We start from the raw sequence: 26,612 nt of genomic DNA on the forward strand, positions 1-26,612 counted from the left end.
AAAAATGTCTAAACCATTTTTCTTGCTATAACGTAGTTGAAAAAGTGTAGTCAAAAAGGTAGTAGAAAGATGTAGCCTGTCATAATCAAAGAGGTTCATAAATAATTTTAAAATCAAGTAAAAAAAGGAGTAGAAAAAAAGTTGTATAAATAGTAGTAAAATGAGTAGAAGACAGATATGCTTCATTTCTTATTACTACAATTATATACTGTAATAAAATAATAATCGCAAAATGTTGAAAAGATCAATAAATGGTACAATATTAATATTATGCTGAGAAAGGTTTGTGTTTGCTATAAAAAATCATGTTTCGATAACAAATACTAAAATAGTAGTAATTTCATAAATAGTAGTATATAAGAAAGTGTATAAATGATAGGATTTGTATTATGAATATACGTAGACCATTTGTAGAAAATACTTATAAGAGACAAGAATAGAAATGTAATATGAAAACTATCAGAAAATTATTGTATAAATAGTAGTAAAAATATTAGAAAAAAATGTAGTAGACAATTTGTTAGTTACTTAAAATATGAAGATATCTTAATAAAATTTAATATAAAAAGATGCAAACAAATTTGTAGTATTTTTCTGCTGAAAAAAAAATTGATGTTTATATCTAATTAAAATTATGTTTACATATTATCATTATAAAATTCAACTCATTTGTCGTTTCTATAATTCTTTTTGCCTTCAATCATCTCCCAAACCACATTTTCACAAGTTTTTCTCACTTTCATCCTCATTGCTACCTCGGCAACCTGGGCAACAACATCTTCGCCTGCTGATCTACAGTCACTTCGCTACCACCAACAACAACTTGAGTGGCATTTGGTTTAACTTTTTATTGAAATATTAGCTACTCAAGCGTACTTTCTTAATTTTACAAGTTTTTCTTGCCACTTAAATTTACTTTCAACACACCTACTACCTCAATATAACTAGAGACTTAGTAAGTGACCTTTTCGTAGCAATGAGCAGTCAATAATAAAAGTTTTTGATATTATCTTTTTATTATTTTTTGAGAAAAAAAAATTTATCCATTTTCCTCTATTTTTTATTTTAAAATTTTTAATGTTGTTGGTATTGTTGCCTTGCTCTACTTTTAATTAAGTTGAGTTGCTGACAAGTTACAATTTTTTTTGTTGCTACCTACCTTTTTTCGCATTCGCATTTACATTAGTTTGCTTTAGTTACGCGAAGAAAAAAAGAGAAAGAGAAAAAACTAAACTTAGCCAAACTATTGGAGTTTTTTGTTGTATTTCTCGCCTCCCAACAATAATGCGTATGCACTTAAAGTGTCGGCAACCTAGCCGTTGTTGTTTTTGTTATTGGCTTCTAATGGAAATGTAGTCTCCATACATTTGTTGTCTGCTTGCTTCTTGATGTTTTTATTGTTGTATTTGTCTGTGCATTGCCAATGCTTTTTGCCATCTTCTCATTGTTAGCATTTCTTTTGTTATTGTAGTTGTTGTTGCTCATGTCTACAAAAGTCTTGCCTGTATGGAAGTGACTCGCCAAGAAAAAAAGAAAAAAATCACAACAACTCAACTACAAACAAACAGCAAAGACATGTTGAAGGCTTAGCAGCGCATACTAGAAAAGCATGCTTTGGTAAAGAGATGATGAAGTGGCTAATCAGTTGGCGGCGAAAAGCACATCGTAAATACAACAAGAACAATGGAAATAAAAAATGAAGTGAAGTAAAGAATAACTTTCGATCAAATCGGGAACTTCGCATAGCTCTTTTTGCGGCAAGTCTTTCAAAAATACATAAAAGCTGATAAGTTAAAACCAGCAGTTTTGAGGAAATGGAAAGAAAAAAGAAAAAAAATATAATAAAAAGTTTTAAAGTAAATTTTTTTATTGTTTATTTTTTTATGTCTCTAAACTTGGCACCTCTGAGCTTAGACCCTTCTCCATTTATTGCTCTGCTGATTTTTTTCTCTCTTTATTCCCTTTGCGTGCCCTCGATGTCTTCATTTACAAATTTTGTCTCGCGCTCGCATATCAACACCGGCTCGCTTCGCTGACTTCACTGGCTTTGTAGATTTGCTTGGCTGCCTTTGCTTCTGTCGTTTTTGTTTTGTTTTGAAGTGCTTTCTTTACATATTTTTTTATCACTTTGCTTTGTTGTTTATTTTCGGGTTACTTGACTATGTATCATTGGCACCGCAACTGGTACTTGTTTGTATTGCTTTTTTGCTTGTAAGTTGTTTTTGTTTTTGACCATATCATTGACAAAGTAAAGTGCCGGTAGTCACGTGCCACGAGGTATTAGCCCAGCGCAACTGATTTCATTAAGAAGCGGCGCAAAGTTGTTTTCAGAAGTGAGGAAGACATTAAGAGAGCATTGCGAGTGTGAATTAAATATTTATCAATAAAATTTGGTATATAGAAGAGTGGGAAAGAAATAGAGGAAATAAATAATAAAAGAGTTGTAGAAATAGTAGTAGATAGATTAGCAGAGAATTTTATTACTGTGAAAAGCATATGAGCATATGAATAGTATGCTGCAATGTTTATAAAAGGAATAATTAAAATAAAAAAAGGTAGTAGAAAAAGTACTAAAAAGTATTTTAATTGCATAATGATTTCAAGTAAATAAAAATATTAAAAAAAGGAAATTATGAAGGAATAAATTATTAGTGAAATTCTAGTAAAAATTAAAAAAAAGGAGTAGAAGTAATAGTAAGTAAAGAAAGTCTTTAAAAATAATCTAAAAAATATATATACAAAATACAGTGTTGCAATGCAAAACAAATAAAATATTAAAACGTATTGAAAATAGTAGTAGAAAGTATAGTACCGTTTCAACTGGGAAATTGTAATAAAAAATAAATAAAAAAGTAATAGGGAAGAGATGATGATAACAGATTCCATAAAAATAGTCGGAAGTCTTCGGAAAATGATATTAGAAAATACCACTAAAATTTATTAAGTCACTGCTATTTTTCCTGTATTAGTAATTAATATGCTACAAACTAGAAGAAAAGGTGTAGCAACACTTTACAAAAATTACTACTACAAAAATTAAGGAGAATTAAAAAAGGTAGTAGAAAAAGTAGTGTATGATCAATAGTATTTTTTTTATACTGAGTACAATATGTATTTTCAGCAAAATATGAAATAATAAAACATACGCGAAGAGTTAATTCATTTACTAGTAGAAATAGTAGTAGAAAACTAAGTGAGCATACTTTACTATCAAATTAGAAGTAAAAAAAAAAAAATATTAAAACTTCAAGATATGTATTAAGACTTTTCAAAATATTTGCTAAGCTTTAAATATTTCTGTTTAAGCTAACATTATTGCTCCTGCACCACATTGCCATTGCTGTTGCTCTTTGCTAGCTTTCGGCAGCCCTGTCATCATAAAATTCCAACTTGTCTGATGTAGCGCTAAGATAGGAATACTGCTGGCAGCGCGGAAGTCATAATAAAATACACCGAAAGCTTTTGCCAGAAGAATAAACTATATATAGCACATGCTCATGTATTAAGAACAAGAACAGTAGTAGATAGCTCTAACGATTGCAGTTGACACAATTGACAAAAGCAGTGTACCGGTGAGTAGACAATGACTTTCATTTCCGTCGCTCTGCCAAGAGGAATATCATCAGGAAAATAATGAAAGAAAAACAGCGATTAATACTGAAATGTATGACCAACTCAGAGTTCAGTCTCGTTTAAGCCTCTGTTCAGCCAATTAGCACCCTTACTCTCCTCCAAAAACTACAAACCGGCTTCTTTATTACCCGTTAATCATCTTATGACTCAGTTTTCAATCGTACAGTTATTTAAAATATATATTTCTTTTCTATTTTTTTATATATATGTATTTCTTTGCTCTGCTTCCGCTCTTTCCTTATTGTTTGTTTGTCTCCACCTCTTTGCCTTGCTTAAAATGCAGTTATATGCATTTTATTTCACCACTTGTGTGTTCGTGAGTCCTTCGTTTGCTCGCATCATTTCACCGCTCATCGTCGCAGTTCCTTTGTTGTGCAACTTGCAGTTTTGCATTGTTTGTTGTTGACTTAGTTTTAGTTTACTTTGCTATAAGTTTTGGCTGCACTTTTTTGTGAGATTTTTTTTTTTTAATTTTTATAAAGTTAGCTTTGTTCTTGAATAAGAACGCATTTTGTTCGGTGCACTGTTTATTTTTTGTTATATATGTATATTATATTGTATTTTTAGTATTGTTTGTTTGAGTACTTTTTGTGATAGTCCCATTGTAGTATAAATACTGGTAATAGAATAGAAATGAAGCTTTTCAATTTGCGTGCATAAAAAAGAGAGAGACAAGGAGTCATGTCAGGAACAAATATGGCGAAGAGACGTTTTCAAGCTGGATTACGGAGTAGAGTAAAATTCTAGGCCGTGATCGTCCACAATCAGGCTCAAAGTTCTTACCAACAGAACCGTCAGAGCAGCATTTTCCAGTCTAAAAAAAGAAGCGAAAGAGGTTGGTTTTATGTTGAATGAGACAAAGTACCCGGTTCTAAGGCCCAATACAAAGATACATCGCGTCTCGGGACGCAATAACAAAAAATACAAAATAGATGTTGCCGGCAAACAATCGAGCGAACAGTGAGCAGCAAGCAATTCAAATTTGGCAGAAACCAAAGCGCAGCAGATAAGAGTGGCAAGTAAAATACAAAGAACAACTGCGTAAATAATGAATAAGGCATACAAATGCCAGGAACAAGTGCAATAAGTCGCAGGCATGCAAAGTTGTTGAGTTGAGTAACTTTGCACAAAAAAACTAAACAACAACAATGACAACAAGGACTAGGAAATGCCAAGGAAATAAAATCAAGTAGTCGCATCTGGCAATACCAGTGTATTCTGTTGGGTGACCCCGAATCGGAGTGTCTGCGGGCTATATGGTTCCCAGGCGTTTGCATGTACTTAAGCATGCAAATTCTGTATTCTGGAAGTCGGTAAAGGCGCTGCGCCGCATTCAGTAAGTCGCATTAAAGCCATTCCGATTCGAATCTTCAGTCAAGTGTATTTTTGTGGTTCGCATAAGTAAACAAATGCAACAATAAAGATTGGAAAACAACAACAACAATTCATCAGCACTACAAGAAACACCAATATTTGCGTTTGCATGTAGGCAACCCAGTTCTACATTTGGCTCTTGCAGACACAAACCATATGGTCTGTGACCTCTAGCTGCTAGAATATGCACTGACTACAATGTGCATTTGTATAAATTGAGGCACAGCAGCCGATTGTAATTGCACAATAGTCCTCAAAGTGCCTGACAAAAGCATAATGCATGTAAAATGCATACATTTTTTACTTGAATGTGCCAGATATGCCCAGCAAACATTTGTGCATACAACATTTTAAATTATGTACCATAGAGGAAGAGACATGCTGAAAAGTTCTCTCTGTTTTTTCCAAGTAAACATTTTTTACACAAATACTGTCTTTGAGCTGTGACATCACTTGTGGAAAAATTGTCAAAATCGGACCATGACTTTTCAAGGCCCCTGATAACGAACATGAAGAACTCAGTGCTTAAGGGTAATTTTTTACCGAAAACATAGGCAAATCTCTCAGATATTTTAATGTAATTCATTCGCTCTGAATTTTTTTCTTATAACAGTTTGTCTATGTACCAAAAGTGGTTAAAATCGCGTCATAACTTCCCCCAGATCCCATATACCTAATTATAAGTAATATAAAATTAAGTGAGCGTATAGTCTTCGATACATTGTATCTTGATGGTGAAAACTAGTGAAATCGGTTTAGGAATTACCTCAGTTCCCATATACTATTTATGATGATTTTCGTTATTCTATTGAACTTTATGCCGAATATATGGGTCGAATAGTGTTATCTTTATAAAATTACATCAATAAATTGCGAGAGTATAAAATGTTCGGTTGCACCTGAACTTAGCCTTTCCTTACTTGTTTTTGTATGGCAATGCCCGCCACATCCGGTTGATTTACGGTGTTCAAAGTGTTACAATTTAGTTTGTTTAAACCAATTAATAATGGCAGAGATAAGATGGAATTTGTTGTAATATGAAAATAATTTTGGAGAAAAGTAGCATTGCAAAGAACTAATTTAAAAGCTGATTTAATGCCGTCATAGCAAAGAAAAATGTGTATCTAAAATAAGGAAACTACTTTGAAACGCTTTGAGCGTAATTTTTAGATTTTGAGTCTATTTCTATATTGAATATATGGGGAAGTGATATAAGGATTAAATATATATTCTTTAAAGTAAAAAAAAGTTAATTGCAAGTGTGGTCGAGGGAGAGGATAAAGAAAAAGTGATATAGAGATTTAGAGATATAGAAAGGGATAGAGTTGAGAACTTTTCTTTGAGGGAGAGATAGTGAAGTTGGGATAGAGGAAGAGAGAGGTTGACAGATATATAGACAAAGAAAAATAATGCAATGGAGATAGAGAAAGGGCAAGTGGGAGAGACAGAGATAGAAAGAAAGCTAGATTTAAAGTAATGAGATATTAAGCCACTTGTTGTGTCCCTATTTATTTTGCTGACGCCATTTCAACTAAATTTTTATTAATTAAAATAAATACTTTAATGAAATATTTAATTTACTGCAAAAGGACATTTTGTGCGGTGCTAAGTGATATGTTTTATTTATTACTGCACTTAACAGCATAAATTGAGGTTAAATAGAATTAAAATTGCTTTTAGAAGGGCAACAATGCTTCACTTAGTGTTTGAAAAGTGTGAATGTTTGCATGTCCATTTCGATTTCGTACGAATTCAAGCCATGCTAAAATGTGGTTCCAACAATAATGTCAACCATTGCATATGCACATATGTTTACTCGTTTCCGTCCGGCCACAATGACAGACCAAAAACCCACATAAAAGAAGCTTTTGTTGTTGAAAGGGCTAAAAAATAAAATAAAAATTCAAGTTAGAAATTGAAAATCATATAAAAAATCTTAATTGTGTTGCCAGATAAATGGCCTGTAACCAAGCGCACTACTAACATAGTAGAGTTGTGTTCAAAAAATAATGGGAATTGTAAAATTTAAAATTTCACCGATGTCGACGGTCCATATTCCTCCATATTCATCATGACTCCATGTAAAAAGTAAGGAGAACCTTATAGGGCCATAATTTTACAAGAAGCATACTAGAAATCACTGAAAGTGCCAAAGGCTATCCAAAAATCGGGTTTGAGAGGTGTTTCGGCGATATATAATTGGGACTATTTTGGAGGCGACAACATCAATGTAGACAACTAATTTTTTTGTTTTCAAAAAACGAAAATTCCCGTTATTTTTAAACACACCTTATATATTTGAATATAAGTATGTATGTATGTAGCAGTTTACCGCATTCGTCCTACAAACTACTCATATTTCTGTTTGCCTTTGCGCTCAAGGTAAACTCTTCACTTATGCGGCGAAGGTGTAGGGCTCTCACACAGTACTTAACAAATACGCTTACAAAGAGACAAAAGTCGGCAAAAACTCGTACAAGCGCATGCATTTGTAGTTATGTCAATGTAGTAGTAACACAAATGGCATGAAATCGTTGAGAAAAAACGCAGTGGTTTGGGTGCCATGTGATGACGTTGGGTTAATAGTGAGGTTGTGGAGGAGGCAGCTTGGCTGGAAATGCTGTCAGTCAGCAGTCAGTAACTCCATGCGTCAAGCTTTTGTGTGTGACTGCAATGGAAAGTTGAAGGATATTGGCATATATTTTTGCAAATAGACGAACATACACATACACTTGCACGCGGTCAAGGCGAGTGTGCGGCTGGTTGAACACAATGATAGATGTTTAATGGATAGCAGATCAGCTGCAGCCGCCGCAGCAGCAGCGAAGTAGCCTACAACAGAGGCAAACTTTATGACGATTAGAGCAATGAATCGTGTGCTTGCAAATGCAAGTAGTTGGCTACTACAGGTGCCACATCAGCTATTTCCCTCCTTAAGAACTGTTAGTTTCTTGCATTGAAGCTTTGGTAAGCCCCATAACAGCGTTTTAACTGCTGCCCGACCCACTCTTACTCACCTAGCAATATTTCACCCGATTTTGTTTCATTGTTTTTGCTTTTGCATTGCCATGCCATGAATACTTTATCGACGCAGGATGCGCAATGCAAGCGGCAAGAAAATGAATTAACTGCCTGCCTGCTGTATGAGAGAATGAGAGAAAAATGCAGCAATAACAAACAAAAAAAAAAAATCAATGAAAAATTCGCTTTTCTTGCTAACTTTTATGCGCTAGAATTGCTACTGTTATTGCACTGCAGCGATTGCTATGCAATCATTGTTGCGCTAAGCCATTGGCTAGCGATTGAGTAACGAGCAGCAGTGATTGCGGCGTGAAAGTGAAAGAGAAAAATCTGCGCAACCTTAAAACAGCTATTAAAAGTGGCGTCGACGACGGCTGCAGTGCGGGATATGAGTGCTACGAAAAAGAAGTGGAAAAAAAGTTTTGCGTATACGCCCCGGCTATTTGGTAATTTATTGCGTAGGCATTTTTTATGCGTTCTCCTATCGTTGTTTAAGGGCTTTGCAAGCGCCAGTGTGTGATGGAATAACGAAGATTTGGTGGAATGAAATAGTTGGAAAAGTGGAAGATTTACTCGTTCAAAATCTACTAACTTAGTTGGGTCATAAATTTGCGTAATTGAGAAAATTAAAATGTATTTTGAAAGCGTAGTTTTGGTTGAACATTTTGAGAATTCGATTGCACTGAATCGAAATTGATGCTGATTCTTCTAAAATAGAACAATAAAATTAGAATAAATGCAGCAGTAAATTTCAGATTTGATTAAATAGCTCGATATAGTACCTGCTTTAATTAAATATAAAGCGATAAAACCATATTATTATTTTCTGTAGACCATCATATTTATATAAGCTTCATATCATTATCATACCGATTGACCATAGGGGCTTCACTTAGGCCACTTTTACGATTATTTTTTATTATTAGGCCAGACATCTGAAGGCTCCAAAGAATTTTTTTTACATTGAACCACAGAGATACCCACAGAGATAAAATTAATTTATTCTGTTAAAACTATTTAATTTCACACTTTAAAGTTTGCCTTCAAATTATTAAGCTTCACACTTCAGCCTTTAGTGTCGTATTTCGGTGTCTTACTTCCATCTCTCAACATTTACTTGGAAATCAAATTTGTTGCCACTTTGATGCTATTAGCGACACGGTTCGCAATGCATTTTGTGACAATTGCTGGGTGCCTCGCGAAACGAGTTGTTGTTGTTGAATGTTGCAATTTTCCCTTTCCAGTTTGTCTATCTTTATTTTCTCTCTTTTTTCAACACCTCAACTTTACTGCATTTTACTAAGTTATTTATCTTAGCGAGTTTGTTTTTTCTTTGGGGGGCTTTGTGAACTTTTTTTGCTTTTGACCGTGATAATGCTTTACATATTGCGCTTTTTGTATCGCGACAACTTTTTCTTTTACCGTTGAATTACTGCAGCTTTCTGCAACACATTACTAATACTTACTTTGATATTTAATTTACCCGTATTCGTTGTCGCTTTCGCACACCATAACAAATACCTGCCAACCCAACCCAACCGGCCAACCCAAATTCTCGGAGCCTATTACGTGTTTTACTTGAGTTTTTTAAATTTCCCTTTTCATCCAATATGTTTACAACATTTACTGCGGCTTGTTTAACGCACATCTCGCAGTTGCTCGCCACATGCATCCACATCTAGATTCACATGCAACACTCATGTACGAACCACTAATGTTGAGTGCAAGCTTGGCTTTTGCTTTTGCCTACAGGTCACCAAAGTCAGTTGAAGCCATATCAAAAGCGTTGGAGAAACACCGAGAGGTGCTGAAGAGCATTCAAGTACTGCGGACTGACTGACTGCCGCTAATGTTGTTGGTGTTGGTCATACAATGCCGTATATGCCACAAACAACTATAAAATGCATGGGTGCGCGGAGATTCTTTGGCTTTATGAGGCTATTGGTATATCGGTTTGTGTGTAGGTGTGTTACGCATTGCCACCGCCATTGTCAAGTGTAAACCTCACGCAACCTTTTGTTTGCCAGTTACCTTCAGTCAAAGGCCCACAATCATACACACAAAATACTCACTCTGTCACACCCCTATCTACTTAATGCCGCTACGTGTCATTTTAACGGCACTTTGTGTGTGCGACAAGTTCAGTGTTGCCGCCAATATCGTTGCTTTTGTCTCTGTATGTGTGTCTGTGCAACTGCATATTTTTATATCTCTGTTGCATCGTCATTGTAATACTTTCCTCCACTCTCTTGCGCTGCTGCACGCGTTGCCGCAACAAAAGCCACGTTGCAATTTTCGTGTATTTTCCCCTTTTCTCTCTTGCACTCTCTTTCTTTTCCTTTTCGGCGCTTAACGCGCGCTTCCCGTTCAAATTTTGGCTTCGGTTCCTGTGTCTGATTTAAGCGTGTTTTTTGGCGTCGACGGCAACAATGGTGTACAGCAGCGAAATAAAAACCCAACCACAATATACCGAAAATAATAAAAGTCACCAACAACGACTGCAATAAGTTTTAGTAGGTGCCAAGAAGTCAAAAGTGCACTAGCAATGCGTCACCCAAACCGAGATTTGTGTGTGCCTGGAGACATTATGCGACTGGTTGAAAAATGCCCTGTGTGAAAGCGAGATGGAAATATGTTTGAAATTATAAAAAAATTAAGAACTCTTGGACTTCAAAATTGCTTGCATTTCTGTCAAAGAAGGTTAAGTAAATTTTAGACAGATGAGCTTGTTCGAATCTTTTTAGACAACATCCTTCCTTTAGCTCATTTAATTGACTTCGGAAAGCTTAGTGGAAAAAACCTGGCGGCGATAAGGAATCCAAGGTCTGAGTACTCAGACGATCTTTAACTTTGCTAAGAGTTCCTCTGAGTTAAAGTAATAGTATCAGCAATTCAGTAAATGAAAGTAATAAGAACAGAATGAAAAGAAGGTTTCATTCCTGATTTGTATCTCGAGCTCTACAAGAGAATTGTCAAAGCAACTACAAGACTAACAAGCTGAACTACTGGAGCCGACGGCCGAGCGTAGTGAAGTCTTAATTTGAACCAATAATCTCACCAGAACTAATAAAGATATGAATATCTCGGACAACATGGAATCGTCCAATTTGTGTGTGCATTCTCTAATGACAACATTATAGAGAGCTCATAAATTGTGGAGCTAACTTCATCTAATACTTCAGATAGACCCAAGCTCTTGCAGACGAATTTTAATTATAATAATCGCATAGAAAACTGGTATAAGCAATCCACTGAGATCTTGAATCACCATCTCCAGTCTTTACGAATTTCTCACAGGTCTCTAAAGCAACATTTTGCAACACTATCTGCAGCGACGTGAAGCCAAGTAAAGTCACTCGTGCCAAGACTTAGGCGCAAGCGTAAGACCAAGCTTAAATCGCAGCTGCAGCATTATAACTCTACTGTTATGAGTACGCAGTCGCCAGGTAAGCAAAGCAGGTGAAGCGCATATCAACTGCTTACCTAAGCCTGTCAGCGGCGCGCAGTCAAAAGCAGCCAAAAACGAAGAAAAATGAAAGCCAGCAGGATGCGCGTAAAAGCGCAACTGATGTCCCAAAATCGTGTGACATCTTGACGCTGATGGGCACGTTCATCGCAGATCTTAACAGTGCTTATAGCCGCGAACACCGTCTGTCGCCTTGATGCTATGCGGTTGGCCCTGTGTCGCCTTGAGTGTTGGGCCTCTGTCTGTATTTTATCATCGCTGTCGATTATTGCGCACACTAATACTCTTCATAGTTCTTACGACATTTGTCACGTCGCTGCTGTAGAGCTTAGTTGATGTGTGACGGGATTTTTGTTTCGCTTTACCTTGCCTTACGTCGCATTGCGTTGCGTAGCTCTTCAGCTTTCCCTCGCTCCAATTAACTTCCGTCCGCTTATGTTATTCCACGGATGCGTTGAACTATTATCGTTGTGCTTAGCTTCGTTATGCTGCCTTTGCCTTCTCCTTTATTTGCAGACTCTCCACGCAATTTAGGCGCTTCCGATTGCTTCTCGTTGCATGCCACATCATCACCGTCATACCGTCATCCTGTCATCCCGTCATCGCTTTGTTGTCTTCCTTCCCAAATTGGCCGCCATCGTGAAATTCACCAAATATGCTGCTGTTGCTGTTGCTGCCGCTTCTTCGGCGGCAACTGAGAGAGCAAATCAAAAGCGGCGCTGTGGTATGCAGCGTGGTTATCGGGTTACCACGGCAATCGAATTGAATTACCAAATTACTTAGCTTATGTGTTGAGAGTGTCTCGAATGAATGTACTACACGAAAACTTGATTGGATGAATGGTGGCTAACTCTCCTTTCTCTTACACTGATTTTACTGTATCGCATTGAATTAATCTACCGTGGTATAAGTCTCCTCAATATCGCATATAAGGTTTTGTCGAGCGTATTGTGTGAAAGACTAAAGCTCACCGTCAACGAACTGATTGGTCCTTATCAGTGTGGCTTTAGACCTGGAAAATCTACAATGGACCAGATATTCACAATGCGCCAAATCTTGGAAAAGACCCGGGAGAGCAGAATCGATACTCACCATCTTTTTATCGATTTTAAAGCTGCCTTCGATAGCACGAAAAGGAGCTGCCTTTATGCCGCGATGTCTGAATTTGGTATCCCTGCAAAACTAATACGGCTATGTAAGCTGACGTTGAGCAACACCAAAAGCTCCGTCAGGATCGGGAAGGACCTCTCCGAGCCGTCCGATACCAGACGAGGCTTCAGACAGGGTGACTCACTATCGTGCGACTTCTTCAATCTATTGCTGGAAAAAATAATACGAGCTGCAGAACTAAATAGAGAGGGTACAATCTTCTACAAGAGTGTACAGCTCCTGGCGTATGCCGATGATATTGATATCATCGGAAGCAACAACCGCGCCGTTTGTTCTGCGTTTTCCAGACTAAATAAAGAAGCGAAGCGTATGGGTCTGGTGGTGAATGAGGACAAGACGAAATATCTCCTGTCATCAAACAAACAGTCAGCGCACTCGCGTCTTGGCTCCCACGTCACTGTTGACAGTCATAACTTTGAAGTTGTAGATAATTTCGTTTATCTGGGAACCAGCATTAACAACACCAACAATGTCAGCCTTGAAATCCAACGCAGAATCACTCTTGCCAACAGGTGCTACTTTGGACTGAGTAGGCAATTGAAAAGTAAAGTCCTCTCTCGACGAACCAAAATCAAACTCTATAAGTCGCTCATTATTCCCGTCCTGATGTATGGCGCTGAAGCGTGGACGATGACAACATCCGATGAGACGACTCTTGGGGTTTTCGGGAGAAAGGTTTTGCGCAAGATTTATGGTCCTCTAAACATTGGCAACGGCGAATACCGCAGATGATGGAACGATGAGCTGTACGATTTATACGACGACATTGACATAGTTCAGCGAATAAAAAGACAGCGGCTACGCTGGCTAGGTCATGTTGTACGGATGGAAGAAAACACTCCAGCTCTGAAAGTATTCGATGCCTTACCCGCTGGAGGAAGCCGCGGAAGAAGACGACCTCCACTCCGGTGGAAAGACCAAGTGCAAAGTGACCTGGCTTCACTTGGTGTTTCCAGTTGGCGCCAAAAAGCAAAAAGGAGGAATGAGTGGCGCGCTCTGGTGGATTCGGCTATAATCGCTTAAAGCGGTTCCTACGCCAAATATATATATGTATATATATATATATATACATTGAATTAATCTTATTCATTAATCTTAAATAGCTAAATGATTAGTCTATTTTCGAAAGACGTACCAGAACCTCTTGAAATACGTATCACATTCGGTACATATTTCTTTATGCAGCCTTGTTATCTGACTATTGTTGTTTTTACCTAGACCCTGCCAGACCCCTGTTGGGCATTCAAAGAGGCGATTGGTTAGTGACATGCGGCGATTATATGTATGTATGCTGGATATGTATTTGATATGTCGGGGTCTAGTCTGGATAAGTAGGAGCTTTGCACTAGCCAGAAGGGAGTTGCACGATCTCCATCTTTGTGATCTTAACATGTTCTTCTTAATTGTGACGATTTTCTGAGCTGAATTAGCAGAGCTTTCAGTTGTTTTTATATGGTATTGGAACTAGTTGTCCTGGGTGCATCTGTGTTGGGCTACAACCTGAGCCCCTGGTATTAATTTTAGACATATAAAAACAACCTTTATATATATTGATTCTGACGCCTTAACTGTTCTGAAATTTACTAGATAGTGCCATCGAATCTAAGAAAGTGTTCTTGTGGAAATCTATTTTTTTTACAGCGTTGCCACCTATCTGAAAAAAGTTTACTTCTAGAAAGTTTTTGGTTACTCATTAATCTATGTGAGTTGTGTGACACTCTGTAAGCTCTCATAAATCTTCTTTTATTATTAATTTAATCGTTTTTTATTAAGCTGTATTCCAATCAAATTTGTTCTTATGTTTTCACTCAATTAAATTCCATTCATAACTCACATATTGTTCTCTCTCTCGCACACCCATTTAATTGCATAACAACAACTGCATTAATTCACTTTATGCCTGACATGCTGCTGCTAGTGCAACCAAACTGGCATGAAAAGTTGAACTTGGCATTTCCCAGTGAGCGCTAAATAAAACTACCTTTCCGGGTAATTGCCATTCAAGTTTAGTGTAAACGTTTATGTAAAACATTCTGGAAATACTCAAACTACCAACAAACCGAACCCCAAAAGTATGCCACCAAACTGCGCAGCAAATTGTTTTTGTATGCTAAATACCATTGGGTGCTGCTACTAGAGAGTTTGGCACTTAATTTTAAAATCATTACTTGAAAATCAACACACAAATGGTGGAGGTGGCTGTGAGAGCGCGCAGATTATATTAGTAGTTGATAATAATGTTGGTAATGGTGGAGTTAATGAGATGAACGGGGGAAAGGAGTGAGGAAGGAGAGGAAAGTTTGCCATATGCTATTCGAAAATAATTTGTAGCACATAGAATTGATTGCATGAGTGGCTGCGCGCCTAAAACTAGACTACTCTAGACTGCAACGACGAAGAAGCTGCGGCTCAGTTAGCGTCTACTTTCCTTGTGGCTTGCGACATATGACATACCAACGCTTTAGAGGGCGCAGCAAAACGCGAATTTGCGCGCAACGACACACACACGTCACATACATACATACATATGTGATTCTATACTTGCAACGATGCCATTACATACCATATGCATATCTGCGGTCGTATTTGCCACTTCGCAGGCTGGTTGCCACGGCGTGCATATGGCATGTAACATATGAATATGAATATGAATATTTTATATAGGCAACTTTCTGCGTTAGTGTGTGTGTGTTGCTGTCGTAAAGTCTAAAATTTTCCATTGTCAACAAGCATATGTCACATAATCTTTCATATTTTCACCTCGAAACTCCAGCTGCACGAAACACTGCCAGCTCCAGCAAGCTTCTTGGTGAACACGCGTCGTGCCCCAATGTATGTTTGTATGCCGCCAGCCTCGTGCGGTGTTTACAATTCACTTTGTGCCTTGCAAACAACCGTTAAATATACTATATATGTATGTCATTTTATACGTGTAGGTGTGTGTTCTCTAATGTTACTTTGTATGCCTGAGTGTGCTAGTTTATATCTGTGTATGTGTGTTAGTACTCTCTACCATCGTCGTTAGTTCGCTTACTCGCGAAATAGTTTGGTATTTACGAAATTTTAATTAATACAAAATGGAAAAGTTACGTTTGTAAGAGCAGTGAGGCGGAGATATCAAACCGTAAACAAATAGAAACACACACACAGGCATACTCACACTTATAAATATATATGGATGTATATATGGAAACTTGTTTGTGTGTAGTTTATAAGCTGTTTTAATAGGCTTGTTTGGTTGCCAAGAATTTTCAGTTTTAGTTGCTGTTCTTGTGTTTTGTCGTGCCACCTTTGTGTATAAAGACTAATACAACAATAACAGAGAAAGTTGAAAACTGTCAAAATTTGGAAAAAACAAAAACAAAATTTGGGTATAAAAGATGATGAGATGCTAGATTCTAAGAAAGGGAGACCCTTTTCAAATAATAATCGCAAAATTTTGTTCAATTTTGATTCATACTGATTTGGTCGATAGCGTTACAAGATTCTAGAAAATTCTACAATAAATATTCTTGAGAGAGCAGACTATTATATTTCAACTTTCATTATAGTAATCTTTGACAAATAGAACCAGTAACCTTACTTACGTAACTGAGTATACTATCATATTACAGATTATATGAATGCCCATTTATATCAATTTGTTCAGTTCTTTAAGGTCTCTTGCGTTATAACCTGTTGTTATTGTAGCGGCATATTTATAATCATTATTCAACCAATTTTGGGAAATTAAATTTTATCTTCCTTGATCGCTATGTTGAGTTTTGAGATTTTTGCTCTATTACTACTAGCAGTAATATGTATGAGATAGCGAATCTAAGAAGTATACAAATTTATGTTCATATTGTTTTTGTATTTTAAGAGGCCATCAAGAATCTTTTTATATTGAAAGTTGAAAATGTATTGTCTAAATTACTATCAACCTAACCCTAATTAACTCTAAACCTTTATACCCAATTGCTTACTATAGTTTATAATCAGTTGCAAAGCGAAAACAAGCGTCAAGGCTTATAGCTTGAGTAACATTGACTAATTGCGCTGTCAAATATATGACAACAAACAGATGACAGCCACCAGGCACGTTCAGTGACAAAATAAACAGTGTATTAGTACAATTGAATCACAGCCCACACTCGAGAAGCAAAACTGCGCTGAGGTTAGTTCAAAGAAGAGTCAATAGTCCTTGCGCAATCTCCACGGCCACTGGCAAACTCACACAGCAAAAGCAGAAGCCGTCCAAACAAGCCTCCGTCATGCATTCGAGCACAATGCAACGAGCTATAAATAGGAGTAGGCTATTCGTGTGCCAACAACCGACTATCAGCTGGTGCTTGAGTACCTTTGCGAATTTGTGTTAGGCCAACAAGATTCGGCACCCCACTGATAGAGATGCAAAATGTATAGTATGGCAGTATTCACTCATTCATTACAATGCTACAGTAGATGCTTTTCACGTGTTAGTATTTGTCTGTGTATCCGTACGCCTATACAACGATTTTGTGACTGGCATCTCTAAAAATGTTCCTTTGGTTTATATATTCAATTAAGGATCTCAAGATCTTAGTGTTGGTTTGAGTTTTTGAAACCATCTACCATCCACGACTATCTTATCTATACACTCCTAAGTTACGTGAGTTCCAAAAGCACAGCGACCGCTAATTACCCCTCATCATTATCGACAACTCTACTTCCTTCTGCTCCAAAAGAGATCAAGACCTCCGTGCATTATTACTCTTTATCTGCTATTCTTAGGACTGTTTCCTGATGGTTCCACCAAAGGCCTTCATCACTAGTTTAAAATTTTGGAACCTTAGCCTGTCATTGTCTGATAGACTTTGTATCAGTTTTTGTACCTATTAAATAGTTTTCGTTTATTTTTATTTTTTTTTTGATACAAAAAATACATCGAAAACAGCCTAAAAGCTTATCCGCTTTTGTGTTTTTTGCAAAACTTTTACCATTCTAACTTTTTGTTTTGACAACAAATTACACATAAATTAAAGGTCCATAACAAAATTTTGCTCGCCCTATTTGACATTTACCATTTTGTTGTTACTTAAACGCAACAACACTCCACCTTTATTTGTATTCTCTTTATGTCCAACCATTTAAGAAGACTATTTACTCTGGGTCACTTTTTTTATTTTTTCACTCCGGTGCATCTTAACGCGCTACCTGCTCAAAAATTCGCTTATATTGTCCTTCTGTCCTTCACTTGGCCAACATTTGTTATCTCTTCACAGCAGATTTTTCTTGTTATGCGGCCATAATTTCTCATATTATTATATTTTTCATCTTTTCTAACATTTTATCGTCATTGTGTGGGTAACTTCATGCTCATTAGGCTACTTAAGGGATTAGTTAGCTGCTGTTACTGTGTTGAGTTATATATGGCTACTTAACGACAAATACTCATGCTGAGAGTAGATCCTTGGGAAGTGAAAACATTTTAGTACAATGTAAATATATTTGTCGGCGCTTGTGGTATGTTACGTAGGTGGTTGGATAAAGTATGATGCTTTTAAAATTACCGTGCAGTGCTCTGTGAAATGTACACTGTCTTCGAAAAAAAATTATAAGAATATCGCCTCGAATCATGTATTTCTTTATGAAGGCAAAGATATCGTAATTTTAATTTCAACGCAGTTACTATCAATTATCAAATAGTCAGCTGTCAACTGTCAATTATAATTGGGTTTATTATGGATTTTTCTTTAAAAATTATACTCAATCTCTTCTGCGCCCAAAAGGTTCTCCACTTCCTAAATGCAATGATTTCTCAAGCTAACCTCAAATTTCAGCTTGATATTTTGCGCCGCCTGGCACGTGTCAAGTGTTTGCCTTTTTGTTTAACTTTTTTAAACCTTTCCATTTCCTTCAGTTTTTGTCCTTTCCGTATTTGTTGTGTTCGCTTTTATTTTTATAAGCCTGTTTACACTGTCACTATGACCACGAGCAGGCTGTTGGAATGCTCATAAAAAGTACTTCTAAAGCGTTTAGTAAAGTAAAAGTTTAGGATATTATTTCACCAAGCAAAGTATGAGGTTGGTTTTAGGATAACACACTTGTATCGAGCTTTTTCACATAATGAAATTTGTTTAAATTAAGTAATTATATAATTTGATGGTGTTAGTTTAGAGAGAATTTGAAGTTGAACTCGAGAACGTACTACTTGAAGTTCTTTAAATAGATTATTGTTGACCTTCGAATCGGGTTTTATATATAAAACTATATATATCTACCTACTATCTGGGATTTCTTAGGAGTTCTCTTTGAACTTCGAAAAGTAGGAAAGAATCCCAGTATGTTTATAGGTTGGCCTCGAAGAATCTATCTGAGGATCAGGATATTTCAACCTAGAAGAAAAGGTCTCCGAGATCTTCGAAAAGTAGACAAGAATCCCAATCGATTTGTAAGTGCCTTCAAAGAAAGATTTTTTTGTTCAGATAAGTCCGAGTAGGCTCTTTTTAATATTGGAGTATACTATAGACTTTCCCTAAACATATATTAATTTTAACCTCGAAAGCCTTATATCTGTTCCCTTCTATTCCATATTTCAGGTGACCGTTATTAATGGAAATAATGTTTAAGCTGCTGGTGGTACTAACAACATCAACATGCTTATTCTCGACTGTTAATTCCGGTGTACCAATTGGTGAGTACACGACTCCAGCAAACTCTTTAAATTGTAGAAATTTGATTAAGCAGCTAAAATTATTTATAACACTACCATTCTAAATCCACCTCCGTACAGCAACTGGTGGTCCATCACTGATCTACGAAGGCAAAGACGCCTTGCTCACATGCGTTGTCTCAGAGAATCGCGCCAATCACACAGTGATATGGAAGAAATCCGACGAAATACTCACAGCCGGTATGGTGAGAGTGACGAGCGATACACGTATCAGTGTGTTGCATGACGAAAGTGAGTGGAAGAAAGGTATAAGCACAACAAAATGTTGGCTAATGTGGAAAGTATTACATTTATCTTATGTTTAGATCCCAAAGGCCTGGAGTCGGGCGGTGAGGTGTGGGTGTTGCTCGTAAGACGTTTGACTACCGAAGATTCGGGTAGTTACATCTGTGAGCTGAATTCCGAGCCTGTGCTCAGGAGTATACATATACTCACAGGTAGGTGTTGGAAGGAGGAGATCACTGGAGACTCAGAGAGACAGATACTATACATTTATAAACTGATTTATATTCTGTATTTCGCTCTTCAATTCCACAGTCAAGCAGATACCCAGCGGCAATAGCAACATCACGACCACAACAGAGTCGAGTGATGTCTATCTCGTGCCGCCGCCACTTGATGCCACCGACAATCGTTCGTTTTGGCGCGGGCCCACTGTCGCGCCACAAATCACACACGATTTCACCGAATGCTGCGAACGCGCTAACGTCACCTCCGAATGCATGGGTTTCTGTAATGTGCATAATATAATCGACGGCACGACGGGCATAGAGCCCGAAGCTTGCGAGAAGGACTTTCCGAATATTGTACGTTGCATGGCAGATGGACGCGATCATGTGCCATGCTGTGTGGATAAGCAGATACCGGATTTGTGTCAGGATATGTGTCGCGGTGAGTACACACCTTTCACGGATCTGCTGAAGACGCGTGTGTCTTGTGTACATCACACACTCAGTGGTCTGCAGTGCATACTGCAGGGCGTGCAGAATATACCCAGCACACCGACAACTGTTACAATTGATCATGTGTCAGAGACGCGTGTCACGGTGCATTGGTATGAACCGGAGAAGCTGGCTCACAAGGTGACCTACTACAGTGTGAACTTAACGGCACTGCACAGTTTCGATGAAGATGAAGTGTCCAATGCGTACTCATTGAAGAAACGTCCATTAGAGCAGACGATTATACGCACAGTGCCAGCTAATCAGACCATGCTGTCGCTGCAAGATCTCACGCCGCTCACAATGTACGCGATAGTGGTGACGGCGCATAATGAGTACGGTTCGAGTTTACCCAGCGAACGTTTGCGTGTGTTCACCCATACCAGTGAGGTATTCACACCGAGAAATGACGATGCCGAAGAGTCTGCATCGGTGGAGAGCATTATGCCAGCACTGCCGAATATACGTAGCTGTTGTGAGGCCAATGGCATGACGCATCGCAAGTGTCTCGATAAGATGTGTGATCCGCAGAAGACAGATCTTGCCACACTGCCGGACTTTATGGTCTGTGCACCTTGGTCCAATATCACTTTCACTTGTCTAGCGAATAAAATCGATCACACGCCCTGCTGTCGGGCGCGTGGTATACCGGCGGTCTGCTTCCCACTCTGCTCGGGCAAAATATCTACCCTGGACTTTAGTCTGTTCAAGTGAGTGAGCGTCTGTGTTGTTGTAAGATTCTTCATAAGCAACATATTTTCTTCTTCAATGTGTTTTAGGTGCCTACGCTTCATGTCCGAGTACAGCAGCTGCCTCTTCCAGGGTTACGGTGTGCTCGCTGATCCACCTTCAATGATACGTACTGTGGCTAAGGCCGACAACTTCATAATTTTGGACTGGGATAAACCCAAACGCTTGGCCGACACAATCAGCACTTATCATGTGAAGTTTCGACGTTTGGGCGAAGGAGATGACTATCTGACTGTAGTGAAGGTGAGTCTCACTGTTATTGTCGGGTTTTAAAATTATAACTTGTCTAAGAATATATGTGGAGACCAGTGTCTGTTGAGCTCTTCAATTGTTGGTCGAGTCTTCTTGCAATTATTTTTCGTACGGGGTCCATCAAATCAAGCTCAAGGCTCAATAAATATTCTTATCATTTTACTGGCTAATGTCCGGGCTCCAAGTGCTTTTAACCCACTAGGTATAATTGGCTCACCGGTTTTATATTTTGAGAAAATGGCCATTAAAAGACCTTCGACCTCTCTTCTTGGTTTAGGTAACAGCCGAATTAAGCACTGGAAGACACTTATCCATACTTCGAAATACAAAGTTTAAATCCAGAGTTCTCTCTGCAAATTTTACAAATATTTCAACAACTTTTCCTTTCCAGAAAAACCCACCACTCATCTTGGAGGGACTCGAACCCGAAGTCTACTATGAATTCTATGTAGTCTCCGTCAATCAGTATGGCAAAAGTGAAGCATCACCACGTCTCATTACGCGCACACAACCCGCCGAGGCGGTGGATGAGCCCGAACCGGTTTACAATATGACAAAATGCTGTCAGGCATCCGGCTTGCTGCCACAATGTGCGCCACTCTGTTCGTACAACATCAAATTGTCGGATATTGAAAAGCTCGGACCGGCGTGTCGAGCGCAAATGTGTAAGTAAAAGAAGAATAAGACGCAAGGACGTAAAAGGAAATAACTTTGGCGTAGATAAATGTTCGACAGAAATTTAATTTCATATTTTTTGTTATTGTTTCTTTCACACTCTCTTACTTTTTCTCTTTGTTTCTCTCCTTTCTTTGCAGCTGTTATTGTGCGCTGCGCCGCCGGCGGACGTGATCACACACCCTGCTGTCAGCGTCGTGGTGTGCCCACCGCCTGCATGACCATCTGTCGTGGTGTCATGCCGCAAAACACAAATGGCGGCGGTGGTAGCAGTGGCGGCGCGTTGAGTGGCAGCAGCTATAGCGGCAACAATGCGACGACCTCCAGTGATTGTTTATCCTACGCGGGCAATATTTTGCAGTGTATCGAAGAAGGTGAGTGAAATACAGAGTGCTTGTTTAGCTGTTGTATAGGTGGCTGGCAGGTTGTCTAGGTGCGCCTATTGATTGCACATTGTTGACCTACTAATATTATAAATGCGAATGTAAGTTTGTTTGTTACGCTTTCACGCAAAAACTACTAAACCGATCATCATGAAACTTTGTACATATACTCTTGAAGGTACTAGAAGCAACATAGGGTACTTTATATTAAAAAAAAATTTACGAAAGGTAAAACAATTGTTTCTCAAAAAATCGTCAAATGCAAAGTGTATTCAACAAAGTGAACCAGGTATATGACATATCACAATTTTTTACCCGAATGTGACATGTTTGTTGCCATTGATTTAACCCATACATTTATTCAAAAATTCAAATTTCGAAATTCAAAAGTAAACAAATTTCAAACCAAAAAAAATATTTTTTAAATGAATAAAAGAAAATGCCGAATACTTTCTGCTTAGGCAAAACAACTCATGGAAGCAATTTACTAAGGTTTTGTGCTCCAACTGACAAATTGAAAACAATTTTATCAATATATATTATATTGTTAAAGTTAAAAAAGGCGGGTTAATGTAAACAAATACATGTATTGTTTACTATTTTATTGTCAAAAGCGGGTATGTCAAATACTTAGTTCACTTTGTTGAATACACTTTGGTCAAATGTAGCTACTTCAGTAATGAAGTTTTACAGTCATGAAGTTTCAACCCTGAATACTGTAATACCGTCCCATTGTATGGCGGTAACGAAAATATCTAATTTAATTGAATATAGTTTCAACTGTTTATAATATTTCTATATTTATTGTGACTTTCTTCTGTCGTTACATGCAGTATAAAACTATTCCAATTTTTGAGGTTATCCGTAATTATTGTGGTTAGCTGTTACTTTATTATTTTAGATCTTACTCGCTGATGTTAATTTTTACTCTGCTTTTTTTTTAAATGCCTCGAAAGCGGAAATCTGGTCTATCCAAAAATTCATTCAAATCAAGAAACTTCGGCTCACGCAGAGCTGAGAAGACAACAACAAGCAGAGCGACAAAGAGTTTTGAGAGCAGCTGAAACGCCTCTTCAGGCACGAGTTCGTTTAGAAAGACAAGCTGCACTGCAGACAACTAGAAGAGCGATAGAAACACCAGAACAATCGGTAGTGGTGGACTCTTCTTTCTCGATGCACCAGGAGTAACTGGAAAAACGTTTTTACTTAACTTATTATTAATGTCCGTCAAAAAAGACCAAAAAGTAGCAGTTGCCGTAGCTTCGTCAGGTATTGCCGTGATGCTATTAAACGGCGGTCGTTCGGCACATTCCGTTTTAAAATTACCATTGAATTTGGCATAGGAAGATTCGCCCATTTGTAATTTTAGTAAAAATAGTTCACGAGGTAGAGTGCTGCGAGAATGCAAGCTTTTAGCAACAACATTTGTATAGTGATCAGTGGTTGTGTGCAAGAGCAATATTAGCACCAAGAAATGAAATCGTTTATAGGATCAACACTGACATTTTAAAGGAGGTTCAGGGAGAAATGAAGGAATATTTGTCAATGGATACAATTATGGATACGGAACTAAGTAGTTCATATCCTGTGGAGTTTTTAAATTCACTTGAACTATCGGGTGTACCGTCACATAAACTTAAATTGAAACTAAGCATATATTAAAGTGTTGAAACTTCTGTCTGCAGTAATTTTTAAAAATTGTTGATCTCAGCCAAACAATCAAATTTACTTATCATATTGACTCATTTCTAAAGGGTGATTTTTTAAGAGCTTGATAACTTTTTTAAAAAAAAAACGCATAAAATTTGCAAAATCTCATCGGTTCTTTATTTGAAACGTTAGATTGGTTCATGACATTTACTTTTTGAAGATAATTTCATTTAAATGTTGACCGCGGCTGCGTCTTAGGTGGTCCATTCGGAAAGTCCAATTTTGGGCAACTTTTTCGAGCATTTCGGCCGGAATAGCCCGAATTTCTTCGGAAATGTTGTCTTCCAAAGCTGGAATAGTTGCTGGCTTATTTCTGTAGACTTTAGACTTGACGTAGCCCCACAAAAAATAGTCTAAAGGCGTTAAATCGCATGATCTTGGTGGCCAACTTACGGGTCCATTTCTTGAGATGAATTGTTCTCCGAAGTTTTCCCTCAAAATGGCCATAGAATCGCGAGCTGTGTGGCATGTAGCGCCATCTTGTTGAAACCACATGTCAACCAAGTTCAGTTCTTCCATTTTTGGCAACAAAAAGTTTGTTAGCATCGAACGATAGCGATCGCCATTCACCGTAACGTTGCGTCCAACAGCATCTTTGAAAAAATACGGTCCAATGATTCCACCAGCGTACAAACCACACCAAACAGTGCATTTTTCGGGATGCATGGGCAGTTCTTGAACGGCTTCTGGTTGCTCTTCACCCCAAATGCGGCAATTTTGCTTATTTACGTAGCCATTCAACCAGAAATGAGCCTCATCGCTGAACAAAATTTGTCGATAAAAAAGCGGATTTTCACATTTCGAACCGAACACTGATTTTGGTAAAAAAATTCAATGATTTGCAAGCGTTGCTCGTTAGTAAGTCTATTCATGATGAAATGTCAAAGCATACTGAGCATCTTTCTCTTTGACACCATGTCTGAAATCCCACGTGATCTGTCAAATACTAATGCATGAAAATCCTAACCTCAAAAAAATCACCCGTTATTATTATACCCTTACCCTTTATCTCTCATACTTATTTAATACCTCCACTGCGTGCGAAGCCGCGGGTAAAAAGCTAGTATATATATATATTTTTTTTATTATTATTATTAAGATTAACAGATTGTTGTTGTTGTTTATTGTTATCGTTATTTATACTTGTTGCTTTTATTTGCGTACTCAAGCGTAAAGTTTTTGCATGCTGCTCACATGCTTGCCACACTCCAAGTGTGGTAATTTGTTCTTGTTGACTGCTGCACTTTGCTGTATTCTTTGTTTTTATTATTATAAAAACAACATTTCATTGCATTAACCGGTATTATTGTTGTCAAGTAGCATTCAAACTCACACTGACATTCAACACTGCAACAACCTTGCTTGCTGCCACAACCGAAGGTAGCAGTGATGCAAAATAACAACAATACCACGCTGTTGTTAGTTACTACTTACAACAATATTTGCTTTGCGCTTGAGTCAGACAATGAGTGGCATCAACAGCCTTTGCATTTGCCAATTTAGCAACAATTAAAGCCAATTTGATTGAGAAGCATGCAAGCACCCATATATACATATACTCATTGACTCAGCACGCACTCGCTTGCATGCACTAATTTGCGTTTAAATTCACTTAAGCTCTCAAAGACAGGCAAACATATGTTTTGCGTGTATACAAGTTGCAATATACATATTTACAAATATGTATGCATTTGTTTATATGTGCTAACCTGCATTCTAGTCAATATGTAATGGTCTAATGTGTTCACTTACACATACAAGAGCTCATTATAGTCGCCTGCGTCTGCCTTCAAGTATATACTCGTACAAATGTTTGTACTTGTTTGGGAAAGTGGAAATATTTGTGTTGGTTGGTGCTCAGGGCAACATATTTATTAGATTGCTTCTATATATACATATTTTATGTTCTTGTTGTAGTATCATAAAATAATTCTAAAATATTTGTTTTGCTTGCTATAAATGCGATTCTGTCCCGATGGTATAGTTATTTATTTATTTTTTTCTAACCTCACATATTATTAAACTCCATTAGTCCATTAGATTGAGTAAATATTGTACAACCTTCTAATTTATAGGATATTAGGCGGCATAACACTTTTCTACTCGTTTTATTTCAACATAGGTCTTTCCCTCTATATCTTTATTTGATTATACCATTTGGAGTGATTTATGCCAGTTGTCTGTTCGATTCGTCACTTTTAACGTTCAACCATCTAACTTATGGGATATTAGCCGCCTCAGCTACTTTACCGCTTGCTTTATTTGAACTTAGTTCTCTCTATTTACTTGTCATTATACCACTTTTTGTGTTTTATGCCAGTGGTTTGTTCGATTCGACACTTTTCAAATTTGGAAAATCAAGTAAAGATAATTTCGTAACGCAGCCCGCAGAGAGGAGTAATAAGTACGATCAAGGACTCCAGCCATAAGCTTTATATTATTAACAGCGTTGCCACATATATTTTTCATATTTTTAATACAGTCAGTTTTTTGGTATTAACATGCAATATGTCGCTCTAATGTACAATATTATTCCCTCCCAT

At 37.5% G+C, this 26,612-nt stretch overlaps 2 protein-coding genes across 2 annotated transcripts in view; both read left to right on the top strand.

The window, feature by feature from the left end:
• Positions 1-26,612, top strand: part of LOC105215134 (Ig-like and fibronectin type-III domain-containing protein 1) — a 134,680-nt gene that overhangs the window by 90,078 nt on the left and 17,990 nt on the right. Inside the window, exons 4-10 of the mRNA XM_054228402.1 lie at positions 19,225-19,319; positions 19,419-19,589; positions 19,664-19,795; positions 19,896-21,009; positions 21,079-21,292; positions 21,693-21,966; positions 22,117-22,350. Coding sequence (XP_054084377.1) covers positions 19,238-19,319; positions 19,419-19,589; positions 19,664-19,795; positions 19,896-21,009; positions 21,079-21,292; positions 21,693-21,966; positions 22,117-22,350 — 2,221 coding nt within the window. The 5' untranslated portion in view covers positions 19,225-19,237. The remainder of the gene's footprint in view (positions 1-19,224; positions 19,320-19,418; positions 19,590-19,663; positions 19,796-19,895; positions 21,010-21,078; positions 21,293-21,692; positions 21,967-22,116; positions 22,351-26,612) is intronic.
• LOC105220458 (Ig-like and fibronectin type-III domain-containing protein 2) overlaps positions 1-26,612 on the top strand; it is an 804,343-nt gene that overhangs the window by 89,967 nt on the left and 687,764 nt on the right. The window lies entirely within an intron of this gene.

Source organism: Zeugodacus cucurbitae, chromosome 4 (genome assembly GCF_028554725.1).
Source record: "Zeugodacus cucurbitae isolate PBARC_wt_2022May chromosome 4, idZeuCucr1.2, whole genome shotgun sequence".
Lineage (NCBI taxonomy): Eukaryota > Metazoa > Arthropoda > Insecta > Diptera > Tephritidae > Zeugodacus > Zeugodacus cucurbitae.